Below are 24037 nucleotides of genomic sequence, written 5' to 3' on the forward strand. Positions count from 1 at the left end.
AGCAAAAGCTGGATGGCCACTTGTTAGGTATGTTATAGTGGACATTCCTTTCATTGTGTGGATTGCACTAGATGGCCACTGAGGTCCCTTCCAACTCACAAATTTTGTGATTCTGTGACCCTATAGGCCTAGAAAAAATGTTACATATTGGCTTTGTCTGGCATCATTTTTTTAGTACACATTTTTTTTGCTTTTTGGAGGGGGAAGGTAGGGCAGTTGGGGTTAAGTGATTTGCCCAAGGTCACACAGCTAGTAAACATTAAGTGTCTGAGGCTGGATTTGAACTCAGGTCCTCCTGATTCCAGGGCCGGTGCTCTATTCACTGTGCCACCTAGCCAGCCCAGGCCTTCACATTTGTAAGCATCCACAGGAGAGACAATTCTCTATCTAGGGTTCTTATCATTGGATACATTAATTTTCAGGAATCCATTGTAAAAAATAAGCATCTTTTTCACTTTTATTTTTTTAGAATCTAACTGGGCAATCTGCTTTACATCATTCAAGTTTCTTTATGATAACTTTTGCTTGAGTGATTATATATTGATAAGAGTTTGGTGATTAAGGAATCAATTGGTCAACAAGCATCAAGTGTCTAATATGTGTCAGGTACCGTGTTCAACCTTCAAAGAAAAGCAAAAATAAAGTTTCTGCCCCCAAGGAGTTCCATTCTAATGGAGGAGACATGCAAATAACTATGTACATATAAGAAATATACAGTATAAATGGAAGGTAATTTCAGAGGGAAGATACTAGCAAGTAGAAGATGGGACTTGAGTAGTACCTTGAAGAAATCAGGAAAGTTAGGAGAGATACAGGGCAATAATAGAATCAAGTGAAAGGTTTTTTTTGTTACTGTTTTTGTTTTGTTTTTTAAGGATAAGAATGATAACTAAGGTTTCTATGTCACTTTAAACTTTGCAAAGTATTTTTGTTTTTTTGTTTGCAGGAAGCAAGGAATGAGTCAGTAGATATAGAGAGAGGAAGGCTGTGAGACAGACAGAGAATAATGTAAGGGTCCAAATCCAAAAGGAGAGAAAAAAAGATGAGATCAATGGCATAAGAAAAAGGGTTTCTTAAAGAAAAGGCTCACCTCTTCCAACAAGACCACACCACTGAATGTATCCTTCAATCTTCTAACCTGTATTTTTTTTTTTATACAAAGCTGTCTGGGTAAAGGTCTGAGAATGAATGTGGAATTAAAATGCATGGGTTTAGAGACAGCTATTTTTTCACTTTCACTTAATTCCACATTGTCTGCTGTTTCCTGACATTTGTGGTTACCAAAAAGTAGCATCTGAATACAGTTGTCCCTGTCCCAGGACCTTTGGGGGCAGTTTTTCCTTTTGCCTGAACACACTTGCTTTTTACCACAAAAAAAGTTAATCTATAAATGACAAAGTAAGGAACAAGATTTTATACATGAAGAATGAAGTCTAAACAGCAGAGAATATATCTTTTTTTTAATTTTGTGTTTAAGAGAACAGACTCACCTAAATTCCCACTTCCCCTAATAGTTTCTTTACCATATGCAGTAGGACTCCAGTAAATATTTGTGAATGAATGAAATGGTAAATCTTTTACATTCTCAAACAGCACCAAAGTGACAGCTCCCAACACCTTGGAATGTATCAGAAGCTGAACATAGTAACTATCTTGCCTTTTATCTGTTTTCAGGGAATGGGAGACTTAGTTTCAAACCATCTCTCTAAAGTAGGCCTGCACAACCTTCAGCCTGTGAAAAATGTAGAGGAAAACATACTCTACATTTTTCGTTGGTTGCCAGAGATCTACTGGCATGCCTCCTGGCATGTCTTATGGTCGGTGAGTTGCAGGTTGTGCAGGTCTTCTCTAAATGGATGAAGCTACCCTGGTATGCCAACAGCTCAGGGGAAGGGAGAAGAAAGAGATGGAAAATGGAGGAAAAAAGCTGACTCCCAGAAGGAGTGAGCACTGATTTGCTTTCTCCAAGAAAGGAATGTTATCTCAGTCTATCCTGTCAATTACAAAGTGCTTTATTTTGATCTGGACTTACTAATTCAAAGTAAAAATTTTAAAAAGCAGAATGAGAAGTAGAGACATTATATAAGGAAAATATTTTCTTTTCAAAATATGTTATGAAAACATGAATATGGTAGCTTTTTGCACCAACTGGTTTGTCCTTCAGCTTCTCATTTTCTCTCTTCAATCACTAAAACACCGCTAGCTCAATTTTAATTATGTAGTAGTTCTGGCTTCATTAAATTAGATTTAATATAAATTTAAAATACTCAGAAGTAGGTACTTATTTTATTTCAATGGTTTTCAAAAATCAGTGAAGTTAATCACCATTTGCAGAATGTTTTAAGCAATCGGGGTTAAGTAACTTGCTCAAGGTTACACGGCCAGTTATTTCTGGGTGTGGTGCTGAGTATCTGAGCCCAAATTTGATCCAGGTCATTCTGACACTGGAGCCGGTGCTCTTACTCGCTGAGCCACCTGGCCGCCCCTAAGCAATTGGGGTTAAGTAACATGCTCAAGGTTACACGGCCAGGTGTTTCTGGGTGGGTGCTAAGTGTCTGAGCCCGGGATTAGATCTCCAGGTCTTCTCAACACTGGAGCCAGTGCTCTTACTTGCTGTGCTACCTAGCCACCCCCATAATATTTCTTTATGGTTAATTTAAAAAATATATATGTTTACAAGGTCATATTTATTTTATTTAGAACACAAAAGATATAGCTTTAAGTTATTATTCCTATTTTAAGTTGTTTTATTTGGCATTGCTCTACTAATATTTGTAAAGCACCAGTAAGGAAAATCTCATTTAAAATCACTGACAAAATTCCTATCATACTAATCCCAGTCAGCAGTATCTCTAACATGTAGATTTAACTTTAAGTAATCTTATATGTATATATATTGGGGGGGGGGTGTGATTTGGAGAACCAGCCTTGTCTATAAATTGTACCTGTAACCTTGTATGACATTTCTCTATAGCATGTCAAATCTTCTCCATTAACTAACACCAGCTGTGGACACTTTTCTTTTGCATCTCTCACAGACATCAGTTTTTTAACTCCAAGCTTCCTGGCTTCATAGTTACAGGTCACAACCAAATATTTTTGCTGAACACCTATGGGGAAAACAGTGTTAGAGGAAAACTCAGTAAGATGGAAGGGAATCACCTGTTAAATTTTTTTAATTACATTTTTATAATACATTATAACGCAAAACATTTTGGTAACAAAAATCTCCAAGTGCTCTATTTAGAACTATTACTTCTTTTTATTGGTAAAGTTGTAAGAAACAGAAACACTGATATCTCAAGCTATTAACTACTCATAAAGGTTTTTAAGGTACCAAAATATTCCAACAACCCTCTAGATTAAATTTCCAAACTAAATCCTCCTTTAGCTAATCACAATCTTTGGGTGTTATGTTTCTGAGAAAATTGGAGCTTGAGTCAGTTAAAACTCTGTGGCTGTTATCAAGAATTAGAGAGGGACAGGAACCGTATGTCATTTCATGGGTATTGGTGAAAAAACAGGGTGAAAAGGTGAAAAAACAACTTCTACTATGTAGGTCAGCACCGTTTCTCCCATAATTAAAGTTGTCTTAGCACTGAGAAGTTTAGTGATTGGTTTAGGATCACACAGTCAATATCTTTCAGAGATAAGTTTTCCTGGCTTCAGAGACCGCTTGCCACCCATTTCACTATACTTCCCTTTAGATATTATGAGATATTGAGTATAATAGTGAAAGTGCACCATACTCACATGCATTATAACATAAAGCATGAAACGGTAATAGGTGAACCAGTTTCACAGAGAAGAGGAGTAATCTGTTCTATATTTGGAGGGTTTCTTAACTACCTGTGACCAAAAGCCAGCTTTTTCTGGATGTGTTTTCTCTGGTGAAATTTGAATAAAAGATCTCTAATATTCTCTCAGATGGTACAGAGATGGAATTAGCTTTACTCTTAACTAATAATCAAAGGCTATGCTCTATTAAAAATGTGCATAACTGGAAGAACTGTCAAACAAAATTAATTGCTAGTTGCTGCTAGCAAAAACTCACTTTCATCTTCTGTACATTTTAACACTCAATAAGGGAGTGTTCTATTTCAAGTACTAGCTTGTCATAATTATTAGAGATACCCCCCCAATCCTGATTACTGAACTTGCTTCTTTGTTGGACTATACAGTATAGGTAAGGTATTCAAGAAGTTACAGGCCAAGGGGAAACAAAAGGTAAGAAGAAATTATTATTAGCAGTTTAACATAATAAATTTTACCAATTTTCTGAAAACTACATAAGTTTTACATGAAATATTTCAGCCAGAATTCCTTCAGAAATAAATTATGCTGTAGAAGACAATCAGAGCTAAATTATTCCTAAACTTTTAAGGATAAAAACAAGCTACTTTGTCTAAGTAGCAATTTACAAAAGATTAAAGTATTATGAACCAAAGCAATTTAAAGCAAAACATATTATTTAATTCCTTTATTTTCCCCAATAGTAATGACTAGTCATTCTTCAGCTTCAAAAGTTCACTACAAAGTTCTTATGAACTCTTGTTTAAAACAATTTTCTTAGGACCACGAGAAAAATATAAGACAGTTGCTTCATAATTTAACATGGTTCTTTTGTTTATATGGTTTAAAGTGGAATTTTATATATATTGCCTTAAAGTATGTTTCCCTAGAGTATGCTTATGGAATTCCACAAGTTCTACTTTTTGAAGAACTCATTCTCATTCATGAATTTAACAAATGTTTATTAAACACTACCTATGTGTAAAGTACTTTTTAAAATGCAGCAAGTTCTATTCAAATATTGAGTAACAACTGGGTTGATATACAAGAGGCAGCTGGTGGCACAGTGGAATTCTGGGCCTGATTTCAAGAAGACTGAATTCAAATCTAGCCTCAGGAATTTAATAGCTGTGTGACCCTGGATAAGTCATTTACATCTGCCTACCAGTTTTCTACACTGTACAATGGGGATAATAACAGCACTTACTTTCCAGTGTTATTGTGAGGGTCAACTGGAAGCTTTACAAAGCACTTAGCACAGAGAATGGCACATAGTACATACTATATAAATGCTTATTCCCTTCCCTTCAAGAAACTCAATTCCCCAAGGGCAACAAATGGCTAAGCATTGCCTTTATCTTTCACACAACTTGGACCTACTCCTGCAGAGTTTTTTGCCTACATACTTAGACTCATACCATATCAGAACCAAAACTTGTTCCTCTAAGTATGGTCCTGTGAACTTGGGAGGTAGTCTTCAGGGGATCCACAAGGTCAAAACTATTCCCATTATAATACTTAGACATTTTAATTTCTAACACAGTATCGAAAGATATAACCCACATAAAAACTCCCTGAGGTCCTCAATTTTTAGAATATAAAGGGGTCCTAAGAGCAAAAAGTCAGAACTGCTTGCTCAAATCCAACCTTTTTTCGTGAAGAAATGAAGGTTATGAGAAAATGACTAAGGAAGGTCACACAGCTAATGAAGGGCAGTCAAAATCTGAAGCAAATTCTTCTGGTTTCAACTATGTAGTCTTGTGTTTATCTATTCCATTAATTCAACAATGCTTTCTGAATTGTTAATTTTTAAAAGTGCAAATATCCTTAAGTTCCAGTACAAGGATTGTGTTTTATTCTATTTTATACCCTCAATGACTAGCGAAAGACCCAGCCCATAGGATGGGTTCAATAAATGACCGTTGGCTAAAATGATTTTGATATTGTAAGAAATTCCATTCCTTACCTCCAAATTTGTTTTAAAAAGTTGTTTAAGCAGAATTTCAATAAACATTTGTAGATGGCCTAAGAACTGATTAATTTTGAGCATCTTCCATCTCCCCCTTTTAACCACTACAGAAGAAAAAGTTACATTCAGAGCGGAGGGTCATTTTGTATTTTTGGCCATTGCAGGAGTTGCCATGGCCCAAAATATCACTGTCTGGTGGCCAACCTTCTGGTGATGAGAAAAGTGGCAATAATATCTGGTATTTTTAAGGAATTAATTCTTCCCCACAATAACTTTGAGGAGCATGCTTTTTCATTTTTTATCTCTCTTAGTACCCAATAGTGCATCATAAACATAAGGCATTCAATAGAATTTTTTGAATGACTACAGATCACATCAACCTCAAAGTAACATTGCTAGTAGTTATCCTAACTTTTTTAGGATGGGAAACTCAAATTCAAGTAATTCACTTAGACTAGCTAGGTCTAAAGGTCAACCCAGAAATAAAGCTAAACTATCTGTTTTGCACTGACAAGTGTATGTACCCATATCTAAATTTCTTGCTGTCTTTGCTTCAGATGACCCATTTATAAAATTATTATAAAATCTATATTCCCCATTACTATTTACTACAGTACAGGACCCACTTTTAAAGTTTTACAGTACTAAGCTGGGTAAAATGGAATGGAACACTGTAACAAAATAACACAAAAATTCCAACAGATTTAATCCTTAAATAGAAAAAAAGGGAAAGAAAATATATAAGTCCAGAAATACCTAAAGGTTTGCCTTTTAATTCTGGATGAGAGATCATTTCTACTTGTGCATAAAAGCAATCCAGGTCCACGTGTACTATGACTCTGTAGGAAGCACTTCCTGCCGGCACAACTTGGCCATGAACTGCTGCTGCACCACATGCAAAGGAATGCAAAATATTTTCAGACTCCTTACCCTATGCTAACATGGTACGGTGGGTAGTGGTAAAAAAGGTGGCCAAGGACAAAAGTGGGGTCTGTCAGGGATGAGAGTCGTGTGTCTTTCCCTGATTTATCCTATGAGCCAAGGCAGTTCAATTGTAGAATTCAGAATACGCCAATGGATTTAAAAAAACAACAAAACCTTATACTTGACACTTATACATTTTCTATTTTTCAGCACAACTGCTTAGTTCTGAATGAAAAATTCAACTTGACGCTACCCAAGAATGAAAAAGCCAGGCTCACTAGCACCTGGACATCAACAGTAAAAAGCAAACATCCTCTTGGAAGGAACGGAAAGTGAGCCCAACAATAATCGCCCAGGAGCTACGCGGACCCGATCCCTACAAACTTCACTAGCCGCGGCCCGCCTGGAGAGCGTCAGGACCCCCCGGGGCGCTTGACGTCGGCGTCGCTACATCGGAAAGCGGTAAAGGCCGAGGCCAGGCCGAGGCCCGGCCGCGCCGGCCCCTCCCTGCCTTCAGCCGCAGGGCCCCGCTCACGGGCGGGGCTTCGCGGCTTCTCAAGCCCTGAACTTGGCGACGGGCCTTTTCACGGCTCTTTTTGGACTCGCGCCCCCGCTGGCCCGACACGTGGGGGGCGAATGAGCCCTAAGCCTTCAGCACGCCGGCCACCCTGGACGTCCCGGCAGCCCTTCTCTAGGAGCAGAAGCGGGACGTGGAGGCCGGCGCGGGCCCGGGGACGTCGGGGACCCCGCCCCGGGCGGGCCCTACCGCTCCTCCCCCTCCCCCCATTTCATTTACACGGGGCGGGGCGGGCGGCCCCCACGGGCCCCGAGGCGCTCCCGCGGCCTCCGGCCGCCCCCAAGGGCGGAGGGTCCATAGCGTCCTCCTCCTCCTCCTCCTCCTCTTCCTCGTCCTCCTCTTCCTCTGGCTCCACCCCCAACGTGTCCATTCCGCGGCGGCCAACCGCAGCTCGGCCTTCCTGCGGCCTCCGCCCCCGTCGCCCCGGGAAACCGCGGGCTCCCAGCCCCCGCCCCTTCACGGCCTGAGTGCGCGGCGTCTGCGCGGAAGGACGAGGCGGACCCGCCTGTTACCCCGGGGCCCACGTGCGCGCATGCGCCCGCTCCAGCCCGCCCACCCGCCTTAAGGGGAAACGGGTAGTAACATTGAAACAAAGTAGCTGCCACTTTCTTCTGGCCGGGAAGTCCCTCTGGGGCCGAGCAAAACGACACCCCAGACCAGCCACTTCTAGTTGACATCGATGGAAATAGGCACACATCCCTTCCAAGGCCTCACCCCATCCATTAGTAGAAAGGCCCAGCAGCTCCCCAGCTGACTGAGGACTGGGGAGCAGGTTGGGGCTCTAGCCCAGGGCAACGGCAGGAAGATGGGTGCAAAGTACTAAGAGTAACTCAAGTATCGGGAAATGTTAGAGATTATTTTTTTATTTTTTGGTTGTGAGTGGGAATTTCCCTTCCACCCCTCCCCCCAAGAACTCTCTTGGGTAATGGCTTTAACTCTGTCAGCTACAAATAAGACCCCCCAAAATGTTAATCAACAAATAAGACCCTCCCAAAATGTTAACAATCAAAATGTAAGAGCTACGTTTTATATGTAGGGAAATTGAGGCCCATCCGTGGTTTGTCCAAGGTCTTGGGCTTCCTCTCCACTACATGAGATTACTGTTGAAAAAAGCGTGAATGAGGGGCTGCCCCAGCCTCGGGACACCTGGGATCAGTTCCGGGCTCAGCTACTCAGCACCCACACACAAAAATAACTGGGCGTGTAACCTTGAGCAAGTTACTTAACCCCGATTGCTAAAAAAAAAAAAACAAAAAAAAAAACTCGAATGCCTTGATTGCTACTAAATAGCAAAACTGTTGTATAAATGGTGATGAAAATTTTAAAAAGAAGAGTGAATCTCAAAAACTACAGTCACTAGACAAGGTCACAACTGGAGAACCTTGAGAGACTTATGCAATGGAGTTAATGATGCTATTGTGATTAGAGGAATATGAAAAGAGAGGCTACTTGAAGAGTTTGGTACTAAGCATTTTAGGTACCACTAGGATAGAATAAATTTTTTTTAAGCAGTCGGGGTTAAGTAACTTGCTCAAGGTTACAACGCCAGTTATTTCTGGGTGTGGTGCTGAGTGTCTGAGCCTGGGAATCGATCTCCAGGTCACCCGGACACTGGAGCTGGTATTCTTACTCTCTGAGCCACCTGGCCGCCCCTTAGGATAGAATAATTTTATAGAAAAGTAGTCATTCAGACCTTTCTTGAATTCCAGTTAGAGGGGAGCTACTATAGAATAACTGAATTAAATAATTGGAGGGAAAGTCAGAGGCAATCAGATCTTAAAGGACTCCTTATTACATATATATATTAGACTAGCGATCATTCCAACCTTTGTTTGAAGACCTCCAATGAAGGTAATCCAGTTGCCTGCCTCCCAAAGCAGCCTATTCCACTTTTGGATATTTCTATTAGGAAGTTTTCCCTTACATCAAAGCCTAAATTTACCTCTTGGCTATTCCTACCCATTACTGATTATTGTACCATCTAAGTTCAAACAGAACAAGTAATTAATCGTTACTCTTCCACATGATAATACTTCAAATATTGGATCCTGACTATCATCCAATGTGTTAGCCACCCCTCCTGGTTTTGTGTAGTCTGTAGTAACCCCCCATTTTGTGAACATCCCCCATCTCTCCCCATCATAGGAGAGCTGCCAAGGAAACCTGCCCAAAACCCAACAAAGCCTGTCCAGGAAGCAAACATGCCAAGTAAACCTGACCAAGCCTGCTACCTGAAGCCTATAGTCACCCCCACTTCTGTCCAGTTGTCAAAATAGATTTGGGAACTTTCCAGTTGTGTAACAAACTGATTGCTTAACAATTAACAATTGTCAGGCAATGCTATCCTTTGGCTTCTGTATTATCCCTGTTTGCTCCCCTTGGTGACATTTATGTTGTGGGTTTTATCTATATAAACCCTGAGATGCATATGCTCGGGGCTGCCTGATTTGGGTGGATGACCCCTGGCAGTCACTGGGTTAATTATGCTCCACAATAAATTCCATTTAAATGATCCCCACTCACTGTCATTTTCGTTACAACAGTCTACACATTTGAGATGCATTCATTCTATCTTCATAACTATCTATCTATCTATCTATCTGTCTGTCTGTCTGTCTGTCTGTCTGTCTGTCTGTCTGTCTGTCTGTCTATCTATCTATCTATCTATCTATCTATCTATCTATCTATCTATCATCTCTTTATCCAAGACACTGATAGAAAATGTTAAACTACCCAGGGACAAGCAAGACCCTGGTGCCACTTCACTGGAGAGTTTCTTCCAAATTGACATAGGGTCATAGATTAAGAGCCAGAAGAAACCTTAGAGGTCATGAAGTCAAACTTCCTTATTTTACAGATGAAGAAATTGAGGCACAAAGAGGTTCAGTAATTTGTCCAGTGTGATGTAGCTAGTAGGGGTCTGAGTCAGGATTTGAACTGAGGTCTTACTGAGACCAAATTGAGCACTCTGCACATTAGCTACTTCATCAGACCAATAATCATTACTTTGGGGGTCCAACCTTTCAATGGATTCCCTAAAGCATATAATTCCTAAGGCAAATCATTTCACTTTCAAGCTACTCTAATTGTTAAGAAGCTTTACTTTACATTGTTCATATGTGCCTCTTTAACTAGACTGCTAGTGCAGGACTCTAGAACCAAAAAGAAGTCTAATGCCTCCCATACGACAAACCTTCACATATTTGAAACCAGGTTTAATATTTCATCAGCAAATCTTTTCCAAACCAAATATTCCTTCAAATACTTGAAGACAGTTACCATGTGTCCCTCCAGTCTTCTCTTAACAGGCTAAACAACGCCACTTCCTTCAAGGGATTCTCAGATGACACACACTTGAGGCTCTTCATCTTCCTGTTGTTTCTCCTTTTTATTGAGGCTTTTAAACTATAGTCCTCAGAAATGATCGCAATACTTCCAGGTGCAATATGACCATGTCAGTATATAGAAAGGGGATGAAGTTTTTATTCCTGGAATTTATGTATCTGATAATGAGCAATTAGGTGGATAGAAAAATGCACCTGGAGTCAAGAAAGTTTGAGCTCAAATTCAGTCTCAGTCATTTATTAGGTATGTGATCTTGCACAAGTCACTTAACCTTTGTTTTACCTCAGTTTTCTCATAAAATGGAAAGAATGATGGCACTTAGCACCTACAATTGTTGTGAGGATCAAATAAGATATTTATAAAGCACATGACACAGTGCCTGGCATGTAATATGACTTATAGATAGAACTGATAGTTGTTATATGACTCAAGATCATATTTTCTTTTTTTTTTCTGCTGCTACACCTCTCTGCTGATTCATTTTGAACCAACAGTCCACTGTAAGCCCCAGATAATTTTCAGACAGACTACTGTCTAACTGTCACTTACCCATTCTATCCTTGTAAAGTTGATTTTTTGAACCTAGATGTAAAAATTTCACTTTTGTCCCTGTTGGGTTTTGTCCTATTAAATCCATCCCAAATCTTTAGATTAGCATGATCCTTTTGGATGTCGTCAACTACTGTGCTAGCTATTTTTGCCTAGCTTTGTGTCACTTGCAATTCTGATAAACATGCCATCCATGCCTTTATTTAAATGAATAAAATGAATACAAATATACAAGGCCAACCACAGGTTCCTTTGCCACCCAGTGGAGATCTTTGGTCAAAGTGACATGAAAACATTAAGACTACTCTTTGAGACTACCCATCTCATTCCAAGTCTAATGGTATTGCTATTTCATCTGCTCTAACTCCATATTTTCCAAAACAATAATAATATGAAGTTCTTCATGAAATGCTTTGCTGAAATCTAGCTGAACTCTAACTCCAGCATTTCCCTAAACTACTAGCTTAATAAGTCTGTCAAAAAAAGGAAATAAGATTAGTCTGTCATGACCTGTTCTTCATGAACCATGAAGGCATTTTGTAATTACTACTTCCTTTTTGAGATATTCTTTATCTCTTTAATGATTCATTTTTGCCACATCACACTGTTGATTCATATTAAACTTGAAGTCCAACAAAACCCCCTGATCTTTTTTAGACAATCTGCTGTCTAGCCATGCTTTTCCCATCTGACTTAAGATACTGATTTTTTTTCAATCCAAGTCTGTCTCTATATTTGTCCTTATTAAATTTCATTTTGTTATGTATCATTCATTATTTTAACCTATTGAAATGTTTTTAGATTCTTACTATTTCAGTCAGCATGTTAGTTACTTTTCTTTCCATCATGTTCAAATTGGATAGGCATCTCATCTATTCATCTGTTAACTTGATTATTCCTGTGGCCTCTTATTTGATATCCTTGCTTCCAGACTTTTCCATCCTCCATAAAATTGGAGAATTAGTGTTCCTAAGAGACAGGTCTAACTATGTCAATCCCCTGCTCAAAAATTGTCAGTGGCTTCCTATCACCTCTAGGTAAAAGACAAGTTTCTAAAACAAACAAAAAAATCTGACACTTAAAACTTGCCACAGTTTGTTTCCTACCTACGTTTCCAGATTTATTTTACAATACTCTCATTCAAATGCTCTACATTCTAGACAAAATGGCTTACTAGTAGTTCTTAGTTTCTGGAGCTCAACATCCCACATTCCTTTTCTGTGCTTTTGCACAGGCTTTCCCTGCAAATACAATCCCTTCTCATCTCAGCTTCTTAGAATTCCTACCTTCTTTTAAGGCTCAGTTCAGAAAACCTTTCTGAAAATCCTACAGAAAACCTTTCCTGATCCCCTCAGTTATTAATGCTTTTTTTTATCTTTATATTAGCTGATATGTTTATCTAGATAGATATAGATAAATGTAATACATGATTACATAAATATATGTAGATACATTAAATGCCAACTATGGGATACCAGGGTAAAACTGTCTTTTACCTCTTTGGCACTAGGGATAGTACTTATCACAGTGCCTGAGACAAAATGTATGTTGATTAATTGTGCTACGTATCGTATATTAAGTATATGTTGGATACTCCAGTAAAATGTAACCTTCTTGGGTACAGGGATTATTTCGTTTTTCTTTGTATATCTGAAACAGTGCCTTTCTTACACACAGGTACTAAATAAATGCTTTTTGGATTGGATTAGATTGATTGAGAATGGGAGAATATAAAATACTAATATCTGTGTTTTCTAGAAAGGAAAACTCACATGGAATATTCTTAATATAGAGGAAACAAGCTGCTTTTATTATTTGTCATCACTGCTCTGATTTCAGAAAACGTGGAGTGGAGAAGAACTAATGACCCTCCCCCAAATATGAATAAAAATATAATAAATTTGGTTGACATGTCTTTTATTCTGAATATCTGAAGTGGTTTTAACTGAATAATCTCATGAAATAAATATCTTGAGCCATAAGAATAATTCAGCACAAAGAACAGCTGAGAAAAATACAATCAAGCTAAATAAACATTGTTTTAAATTTTAAAAATTAAATTAATTAAATAAAATTTAAACTTACCTCTCTACCACCACAGAGGTAAAACAGTATATGAAAGTGTCATTAATAATGCACTGGGAAAAACTCCTGAAGGCCCAGAGAGACTGGTGCTGGTATCATCCTAAAAAAGACCAGTGCTCTTAAAAGTACCTTTCAGTTCTTAAGAGCATTCTTTAGTTCTAATGAAACACAGGTTTCCAGATATTTGTATAGCACTTGTTTATTTTAAGTAGTCAAATAAAATTACTAGTATAAAAGTGAAAAATAAGAATTCACAACAAATGAAGAAAAAAAGGACATTACTAGAAACTATCTTGCCTAACTATATATGCCAATAAAACTGCAACTTAAATGGATGAATATTTTTATTAATATAAAAATCCCAAATTAACAAAATGAGAAGTAAAGAATTTAAATAACTCAATAACAGAAAAAAATAAAAAAAATTCATAAATGATTCATATAGAAAAAAACCTCAGGACCATAAGGAATTAAAACTGAATTTTATCAAACTAAAGAAAAAAACAATTCTGATATTACATAAACGGAAAAATAGGAAAATAAGGTATCCTAACAAATTCCTTCCATGATAGAAATAATGTCTTGATACCTAAACCAGGGAGAATCAATATAGAGAAATACAACTATGAAATTTTAATGAACATTGATGCAAAAATTTTAAATAAAATATTATCAAGGTTCATATAGCACTATGATGATGACCTGATCCATCTTGGGGAAGAAGATGCAGCAGAGAAACGCGGCAGCTGGGAGCTGCCTGCTTTCCCACTCGCCGGGCTCATGCCAGTCCCCCTCCTACCTGCCCAGACGTCATCTCTCCAAACAGGTAATAGACATGGGGGAGATGGCCATCTGGGAGCAGCACACCGCCACACTGAGTAGCGATCCTCGAAGGGGCTTTGGGATTGCCATTTCAGGAGGCGGTGCCAACCCAGTGGTGCCACAGTAACAGATCACTGGTGATACCAGATGCGGTATGAGGAGGAGCAGCCGTGGGCAGGCTGCAGGCTGGAGACCATATTGTCGTGGTGAATGGGGTTTCCATGGAGAATGTATCTTCGACCTTTGCCATACAGACCCTCAAGGCTTACACCAAATTTGCCAATATTACCATAAAAAGACCTCGAAAAATTCAACTGCCTACCACCAAGACTAGCTATCCCACTTCAAGCCTGAGCCACTCCAACCCACAGAACCAGGGGCCACTGTGGAGCCACCAGGACCAGGAAGAATTGGACCATATTCGGGGGTGTGAGGGCGATTCATCCAGTGAGTGCAGCTCGGGCCACAGCTGGACTGAACGTTCCCGGAGGCCGAGTCGAGCTGGCAGCCGCAGAGGTCACAGTTGGGAGAGCAAGTTGGATCGGCCAGATGGAGCCAATGGGCTGACCCTGGCTTCTGGCTTCAAGAGACTTCCTAGGCATGATGTGTTAATGAAGCCAGTGGAGTCAGTGTTGGTGAAGAAGAAAGAGAGCGAGGAGTTCAGCCTGAAGCTTGGCAGTCAGATCTTGATCAAGCACATCACAGACTTGGGCCTGGCAGCCAAGAACAGGGGACTGAAGGAGGGTGATCTTGTCCTTAAGATAAATGGAGTGTCAAGCCAGAACCTGTCCTTGGATGACACCCGAGAGTTGATTGAGAGGTCAGAGGGAACTCTGACCCTACTGCTGCTCAGGGATCATCAGCAATTCCTGGTGAACGTACCCCCAGCGGTCAACAGTGACAGTGAGAGTTCAGGCCTGGATGACATCTCTGATGTTGGCTCTGAACCCTCCCAAGCACCCCCATCCTACGTGCCCCCACCATCTTGTGGCAAGCAGTGGGTTTCTGATGCCAGCTGGACAGAGTCTCCTCCGGAGGAGTCAGTGGAACTAGGACCCACTCAGGAATCAGGTTCTCAGGACACCCTGAGAAAAATCAGCTACGACATCTATTGGATCCCCACTGACCAAAGAGAAGATGATGGGTATAGCCCAGACACTCGTGTGGTCTGCTTCACCGAGGATACCAGCATTGGTCTCCGTCTAGCTGGGGGCAATGACATCGGCATCTTCATATCAGATGTACAGGGAGGGAGCCCAGCAGATGGACAAGGAATTCAGGAAGGAGACCAGATCCTACAGGTGAATGACCAGTCATTCCAGGGCCTGACCAGGGAGGAGGCTGTTCAGTACTTGCTGGAGCTGCCCCCAGGAGAGGAACTGGAGCTGCTTACTCAGCGCAAGCAAGATATCTTTAGGAAGATGGTAAAGTCAAGAGTGGGTGACTCTTCTGTACTCATTTTGAGCTGGAGCCAAATCCACCTATGGGCCTGGGCTTTACCTGAGGGGATGTCTTCCACGTTTTGGACACACTATACCCGGAGCAGGGAAGGAGTGGCAGCTGGCTGGCGGTTTGTATGGGCCAGGACCTGAAGGAGCAAGATCAGTGCATTATTCCCAACCAAAGCAGGGCTGAGCAGTTGGCATCACTAGAGGCTGCCCAGTGGGCTGTGGGCTCAGGGCCTTTCTCTTCCTCAGCTACCACAGAGGCCCGAGCTGAGTTCTGGAAGCTTCCGGGCCTTCGGAGAGGTATCAAGAAGTATATGTGCCAAAGCCGTGAGGACTTGTCAGCCCTGACAAAGCAGGGCAACTATCCACCCTATGAACGGGCAGTGCTGAGGGAAGCCAGCTTCAAATGCCCCATGGTTATCATGGGCCCTGTGGCTGACGTTGCCATGCAAAAGCTATGTTCTGAGCTTCCTGACCAGTGTGAAGTTGCAGAGAGTGTAACAAGAACTGAGGGCCCCTCAAAGGTCGTCAAGCTGGACACAGTGCAGGTGAATGCTGAGAAGAACAAGCACACTCTGCTGGATGTGATGCTCTCTGCTGTGGAGTGCCTGAACTATGTGCAGTACTACCCCATAGTGGTGGTGTTCTGTGCCCCTGAAAGCCGGGCAGGGGTCAAGGACCTGCACCAGGGGCTGGCACCCACCTCCAGGAAGAGTTCTTGCCGCCTCTATGCCCAAGCCACCAAGTTGAAGAAGTACTACAGCCATCTATTCACAGCTACCATTCAACTTCAGGGGCACAACAATGCCTGGTACCAGGTGCTCAAAGATTATCAAGACCCAGCAATCCCGACCCATCTGGACAGCTAGAGACCAGCTGGACAATGCAGCCAAGGAGAGCCTGGACCTGCCCTACCAGGACTTTGGGGGAAGGAGTGCCTATCTCAGCTGTGACAGCCTTGTCAACAGTGACTACGAGGAGACAGATGGAGAGGGTGGCTTTTACACAGACAATGACATGGATGAGGAGCCCGCAGAGCCAGCCTTGGCTCGTTCATCAGAACCAGTAGAAGCAGATGAGGTAGAGAATCTGAGGGAAGAGGCACTGCCAGCCTGGACATACCCAAGAGCCCAGGCCAGGGATCCACCTGCTCAGGACCAGTGGAGACAAGATAGCATGAGAACCTATGAGAGGGAAGCCTTGAGAAAAAAATTACCCAAGCCTGGAACTATGAATCAGATGAGGATGATGGCTATGACTGGGGCCCTGCCACTGACCTGTGACCATGGGGGCTGTTGACCAATTCAACACCAAGGTCTCCTCAAGGAATCCACCTACCCACTTTAGTCCAGGCAGCCTAAAGGAAGGGGACTCACTTGGGCTTCTACCTCCTCATTTGGGACAGCCATTTCCAGACCTGCCTATTCCTAATAAAGTTGGATTTTTATTACCCTCCTCCCTTCCACTTTGATACTATAGGCCAGGGAAGGAAGACAGCTCATCCTATTCCATCCCCTACACCCCCATCTCTGGGCTTTGTTGTCAGTGTCACAAAACATCCCCATGAGCCCCCTCCAGTATAGCCCTACCCCCAGCTGTTCCAGTAGAACAATGTGTTCCCACTCTCTCAGGACCCAGAACCCACAACCTGGACTGGACCACAGATTATTGAGCAAAACTCTTAGTTTTATGAGTGGGGAAACTTAAGGGTAATTGTAGCAGCAAGCACCCTAGGGTGGCTGCTAACACAGGTTCTTAGATCTGCTTTGATAAAGGAAAGCAACTCAAAATGGGTTAACAAGCTTACTTTAAATCAGTCAAATATGCATCGTTTACCTAGTTCAGGGGGAAAAGGTCAGCACCCCAAACTTCAGAATACACAGACAGAATTATCAAGACAGAGAAACAAATCAAGTAGACAGTTTCCAAACTGTCCAACCATTACATCGATACCAAATTAACATCTGGGTTTCATCAACATCTGGGTTTTTCAAAGCCGGGGGGCTCTCAACAAAGGCTTCCCAGAGTCCAGATCAAATCACAGAAGACTTCTCAAAGTGAGCCCCCAAAACAAAGCTACACATCAGGGCTCATATAGCCTTCTCCTGGCTCAGAGAATGTAACAACCTTATTGACTCACTGCCCAATCAAAAAGTATCTACTGAAAAACAAGCCTCCCACCCCAGGCTCCAGATGCACTTTAGCCTAGGGGCCGGGAAGATCTTAAAAATTTACATTCCCATTACAGTAATTCAGCTTGTGTCAGTGTCTGGACTTACCATTCTGGGTTGTTAGCTTAGAACAAGGGTTTTTAAAGAAACCTGGGTGCCTGTGAACTTTAAAAAAAAAATACTTGGATAACTGTACTTCAATAGAATTGGTTTCCTTTGTAAAAAAAAAAATATATATATATATATATATATATGTATATATTTAGCACTATGATTAGGTTGGATTGATAGTAGGAATACAGGGTTAGGAAACTTAGTAATATACTAGACCATATTATTAATAAGAACAACATAAATCACATGATTATATCAATAGTTGCAGAAAATTTTTTTGATAAGTTATAATGCCCAACCCTACTAAAACAATAGATAATACAGGAATATAAGAACTATCTTTTAGTATGATAAGTAGTGTTTATCTAAGACCAAGAGCCAAGATTGTATATAATGGAGATAAACTAAAGACCTTTCCAATAAGGCCAGAGATAAAACAAGGATGTCTACTATCACTACTTCTATTTGATATAATGCTAGCAATGCCAGTTACAGAAACTGAAAAAAAATAAGAAATTGTATGAATAATTTAGACAAAGAAGAAACAAAATTATTACTTTTTTTTTTTGCAAATGACATGATGGTTTCCCTGAGAGAATCTTAGATAATCAAGTAAAATAAAAAAAAATTAAAAATTTCAGCACAATTGTAGAATACAAAATAAATCCACAGAGATAATAATTTCTGTATGTTACAAACCAAAATCCAGAAGAAAGAGATAGAGAAATTTCATTTAAAATGCCTAATATATAAAATACATGGGAACCATCTTGCCAAGTCACACACAGAAACTACAGGAATACAACTATAAATTATTCTTTACATAAATAAAACAAAACTAAGTAATTGGAGAAATATGAATTGCTAATGGATAGACTGAATCAATATAATAAAAATTACAATACTACTTAAATTTATTTATCCAGTGCTTTACCAATCAAATTATTAAAGGATCACTTTAATATATGTGATATTAAAACAAGAAAAATAACAAAATTCACCTGAAGTAACAAAAAATTAAAAATGTCAAGTAAAATAATGAAAAATAATAGAAAGGAAGGGTACCTAGCTATACCAGATTTGAAGCTATACTACAAAATATTAATCATCACAATGATTTAGTACATTAAGAACTAGACAACTTGATCAATAGAACAGATTAAGTACACGACATACAGCAGCAAATGAATACATTAGCCTAGTGTCTGATTTAAAAAAAATTAAAAACTACCTTGGCTACTGGAGGAAGAACTCACTATTCAAGAAAAACTGTCAGAAAAACTAGAAAGAAGTCCGGCAAAAATTAGATATAGAACAACATCTCACATTGAATACCAAGATAAGCTCAATTTATTGGACATTAAAGGTGACAATATAAGCAAATTTGAGGAGCAAGGAAGAAATTATCTTTCAAATCTATGAGCAAGAGAACAGTTCATGACCAAACAAAAGATAAAGAAGATCACAGAAAATAAAACGGACAATTTTGTCACATAAAATTAAAAAGATTCTACACAAGAAAAACCAATGCAACTAAAATTAGAAGGGGATCAGGAAGCATCAAACTTCTCTGAGAAGAATTTCATTTCATGCATATATACACACATACATACTTACACACACATATATGACTTATTCAAATTTATAAACAGAAGATCCATTCTTCAATTGGTAAATGCTCAAATGACATGGACAGGCAGTTTTCTAAGGAAAAAACCTAAGCTACTGATACTCATATAGAAAAAAAAAATTCTTCAAAATCACTAATAGAGAAATGCAAATTAAAGCAGTTCTGAGCTTCCACCTCATACCCATCAGATTGCAACATCAGAAAAAAGAAAAATGGCAAATGTTGGGAGGACTGCAGGAAAATATTAACTCACTCTTGGCAGAGCTATGAATTGGTTCAGCCACTCTAGAAAGAAATTTGGAACTATGCCCCCAAAAGTTACTAAACTGCAAATACCCTTTGGCCTAGTAATACCAGTAGTGAGTCTATATCCAAAGTAAGAGGAAAAGGTTCCATATTTCTAGTACCTCTTTTTGTGGTGACAAAGAATGGAAAACTAAAGGGGTGTTTATCAATTGGGAGAATGGCTAGACAAATTATGGTAAATGAATGTAATGGATTATTATTGTGCTATATGAAAAGATGAAAGGGATGATAGCAGAGAAACCTGAAGAGACCTATATTAATTGATACAGAGTAAAGTGAGCAGAAGCAGAAGAATAATTTATACAATAAAGACATTGTAAAGACAAAGAATTTTGAAAGACTTATGAACTTTGATGCATGCTAGGGCCAACCACAATTCCAAAGAACTGATGATATAGCATTCTACATACCTCCTGACAGAGGTAACAAACTCAGGTTACAGATTGAGACATATTTTTTTTTTGTACATGGACAATGAGGGAATTTATTTTGCTTGACTATATATACATATATATATATATATATACACACACATACATATATAATTTGTTTCAAGAATTTTATTTTTCTTCCCCCTCCTTAACACCCCCCCCCCCAAACAGGAAACCTATTTTCTCTTCCTCCTGCCTTCCCTGGTGGGTTGGAGGAGGTAAGAGGAAGAGAAAATAGTTTTTGATAGAAAAAAATAAAATTTAACTAAAACAATATTTTAAATAAACCATTTAGGGCAGAGGAATGTAGAAAGGAAGGGAAGAATAGATTTCTTTTGTAGCCATTCATTGTGCTAATGTACCACTTTGGTCTAAAAATAAATTGAGTACATTTGATTTAAAAAAAAAGATATCTTGTCCTTTAACAGGAACATTAGCACTTTTATGGGGTTGCAAGTTACCTCTGAGGAAACAGATTAAAGAGTCAGAAATGATTTATCAGGGTTGGAAGTTAAAAGTATAAAACCCAGAAAGGATTAGGTGGCTAAAATCAGACTATAATTATAATACCTTATAACAGCAAGGTGCATGTAAGCATACTCAGTATTTATCTAATATTTTATATCCAAGGATTCTCAGTCTCCTAAGAAAGTCTGTCAGTATATTATACACCTCTTTAAAGAAGTACTTTTCTTTCTTTGACTTTTAATGTTATAACATTAGCTATCATTACATTGTGTTGTATGAGCAACACAATAGTTGTAGTTTAAACACTTTTTACTTGTTACCAAAAAGATATACTGTTCATAATGCGGTTGGGACTGGGAGAGGGTATGGTTTCAGATTAGAGTTTTTATAATAGCTTTTCTTTGATTTCAGTAGATATTTGATAAAAGTATTTCAAAGTCATTTTAGAAATGAAATTTTAAGTATTGGTGATCAAATTGCATTTGAAGACACCTTATCATTCTCCATGATAAGGTATAATAAAAGAATAACCCTTGGATATAAGCTGGTATGACTTAAGTTTCTATGTAATATGAATTATTCCCCTCTGTTCTGTGACACAAGGGTTGTCTGTTTTGTCTAAAGCTAGAACGAGCCTTGTTAATTCTATGTCTTGAGAGAAAAGAGAACAATGACATATGTTTAATGACATATTTAGGCACATCCTTCATTTATAACCATTAAATGGGCATTAACTCCTAAAGTTATCAAACCTTTTAATGATTTTAAAATAGTCTGTCTTATAACTTTAACTCAAAAGCTGACACCTACCCGTGTTTCCCCAATAATAAGACACTGTCTTATTAATTTTTTGGGACAGAAAATCACCAGAGGGCTTATTTTCAGGGGAGGGCTTATTTTAATGAACATTGACAGCAATTTTAATAAACAGGTAAATGTGAACAAAAAAATGTACCTTTATTCAATAATGATCATGTCATCTTCTTCAACAACATCGTCATAAGTGTCCATACCCTGAATTCCGTCCTGGATGTCTTGCGCCTCCATTTCCTTCAGAAGAAGTGGACCCAATCTGTCATGTCCAGCAATATAGCTCTCTTTAAATGAATATGTCTTGTCAGGTAACCTGCTCGTAGTGCCTTGGCGACACAGCTGTCAGTAATTTTATCCCGTGACTTCTTCACCCAAGTCACAACTTCTTGCAGACAGGGCTTCACAAAGTTTCCACGCTGATTTCTTTCCATTCTATTTTCAATGTAGTCATTGACTTCCATGCGCAAATGGTCCTTGAATGGCTTGTTTATTGCAATATCAAGGGTCTGGAGATAGGCAGTCATTCCTGCAGGAATCATTACTTGATCTATTCTTCTCTCTGCAAGGAAGTTCTTCATTTCTTAGCGCGGTGAGTGCTGGCTGAATCCCAGACTATCAGACCTCTTTGGTTACTTCGCATAACAAGTGGCAGCATTAAATCAACCCACTTTCTTATAACGGCTTGTGTACACCAGGCTTTTTCGGTTTCAAGAACGTAAATGCCAGATACACGTTCAATCTTATCTTTCTTGCCCTTACTGATGATTAGAGGTGTGGCTTTCTTTCCATCCAAATGGATTGCCAAAACACAGGTGACCCCTGCACTTTCATAGCCAGTGGTGGGAATGTAGATTGACGTTGCACCCCTGTGATGAATTGTTTGAGATCCTTGTCCCATAAACACTGCAGTTTCATCCATAGCAATCATATTGCAGGTTTGGTACTTGGAAATGTCGATCCTATCAATAAAGGACTTGAATGCAAGTGCACGTTTAATAACTTCAGCATCTTCCAGCTTAAACAGTGTTGTTGATCTTCTTAGGGACAGTTCATACCGTTGAAGGAAACCGTCCAACCAGTGTTGTGATGCTTTGAATCCTTCTGAGACCACTTCAAACTCTGGTGCCATTGAAAGGGCAAATGCTTGAATATCAGCCCTGCGCACAACCAAGTCCTTTGCTCTCCTGTCAGCAATCCATTCACCAATGAGGATCTCCAAGTCAGGATATAAGGGCTGCCAACCTGATCCAGACCTGCGCTTTTTCCCTTTTCCCTCATGCACCTGTTGATTGAGGTTATTATAATCTGCTCTCCATTTTCTGACCATTCGAAGATCCAAAAGTTTTTCTTTACAGAAAACTGCAAGATTCTTGCCATGTGACTCCTCTACAATTGCTTTCTTATACTCAACAGTATAGCTCTTCCTTTTTGTACTCATGTCTGGGGGTCAAAACAGACAGAATAATAAAATTATGACCATCAGTCCTTCTTTTCACTCCATCATGTCCCCTGAGTTCTTCTTTTTTCCTCCATCATTCCCTTTTTATCCTCCATGACGCCCCCTCACTCCCGCTTACATACTGGGTTTTTATGTTGTCCTGCCTCAGCTCTCCTCCACGGCACTGCTCTCAATAGCGCCAGCAAGCAAATCACTGGGGAAGAACAGGATGACGCGCTCAGTGCTACAGCTCTGACTGGATGCAGCTTGGAGCGCGGCGTGCGTTTCATGGGGGGGGGGGACGGTGCATACAGAGGGTACCATAATGTAGCGTGTAGCGCAGGGGATCACCTTCACTACAGTAGCAATCTCAATCGGGCTTATATTCGGGGGAGGGCTTATTTTAGAGGAATCTTACACAGTAAGGGGAGGGCTTATTTTCGGGATAGGTCTTATTATCGGGGAAACACGGTATGCCACTGAAACACAAACTCTACAAGATGCTACCAAGTTAAAAAAAAACAAAAACACACTTCAATTATTAGCCTGGAAACAGATTAAATTTTATCATCAGGTTTTAAAGATAAAAGTGACCATAGGTATCATTGAGTCAAACATTTCATCCTGTGAGAGAACAGTCCCAGAGGATCAGGTCCTATGGATTCAGTTATCATCTCTACATAGATTATACTCAGATTAATTTATCCAACCTTAATTTTACTCTTTATTTTGCTTTTTTTTGGGGGGGGGATCAGGGGGGAAGGCAGGGCAATTGGTGGTTAAGTGACTTGCCCAAGGTCACACAGCTAGTAAATGTTAAGTATCTGAGACCAGATTTGAACTCAGGTCCTCTTGACTCCAAGGTCAGTGCTCTATTCACTGCACCACCTAGCCACCCCCTAACTTCACTTTTCACCTCCAGTCTTGCATCTTCAATTGACTATTAGACATCTTAAACTGGATGTTCCATAGATATCTTAAACCAAAATGTCCAAAACTAAACTCATTATCTTTCCATACAAAACCTGATTCTTCCGAATGTCCTTCTAACTTTTGAGGTTTCTACCATCTTCCCAGTTGCCCAGACTTGCAATTTAGGTGTCATCTTTGGCTTCTTATCTTCTCTCTCTGTTATCAAATCTGTTATCAAATTAT

The 24037-nt window shown here is 39.7% G+C and overlaps 1 protein-coding gene and 1 pseudogene across 3 annotated transcripts in view; one reads left to right on the forward strand and one right to left on the reverse strand.

Annotated features, from left to right (window-relative positions):
* The window catches only part of LOC138172126 (DNA polymerase iota-like), a 28311-nt gene extending 20664 nt beyond the window's left edge, over positions 1 to 7647 (reverse strand). For 2 of the 3 annotated variants that reach the window (XM_069101741.1, XM_069101721.1), the window contains exons 1-3: positions 7482 to 7647; positions 6518 to 6646; positions 2946 to 3110 (exon numbers count right to left, since the gene is read on the reverse strand). In XM_069101741.1, coding sequence (XP_068957842.1) covers positions 2946 to 3110; positions 6518 to 6646; positions 7482 to 7632 — 445 coding nt within the window. In that variant the 5' untranslated portion in view covers positions 7633 to 7647. The remainder of the gene's footprint in view (positions 1 to 2945; positions 3111 to 6517; positions 6647 to 7481) is intronic. The other variant, XM_069101731.1, reaches the window with a different exon arrangement.
* A 6423-nt stretch (positions 7648 to 14070) lies between these two features.
* Positions 14071 to 17032, forward strand: LOC138172596 (tight junction protein ZO-3-like; annotated as a pseudogene).
* Positions 17033 to 24037: the final 7005 nt, after the last annotated feature.

The sequence above is a fragment of the Petaurus breviceps genome, unplaced genomic scaffold, assembly GCF_028583685.1.
Source record: "Petaurus breviceps papuanus isolate PSGF00001 unplaced genomic scaffold, PetGlider_PUasm1.0 128, whole genome shotgun sequence".
Taxonomy (NCBI): Eukaryota; Metazoa; Chordata; class Mammalia; order Diprotodontia; family Petauridae; genus Petaurus; species Petaurus breviceps.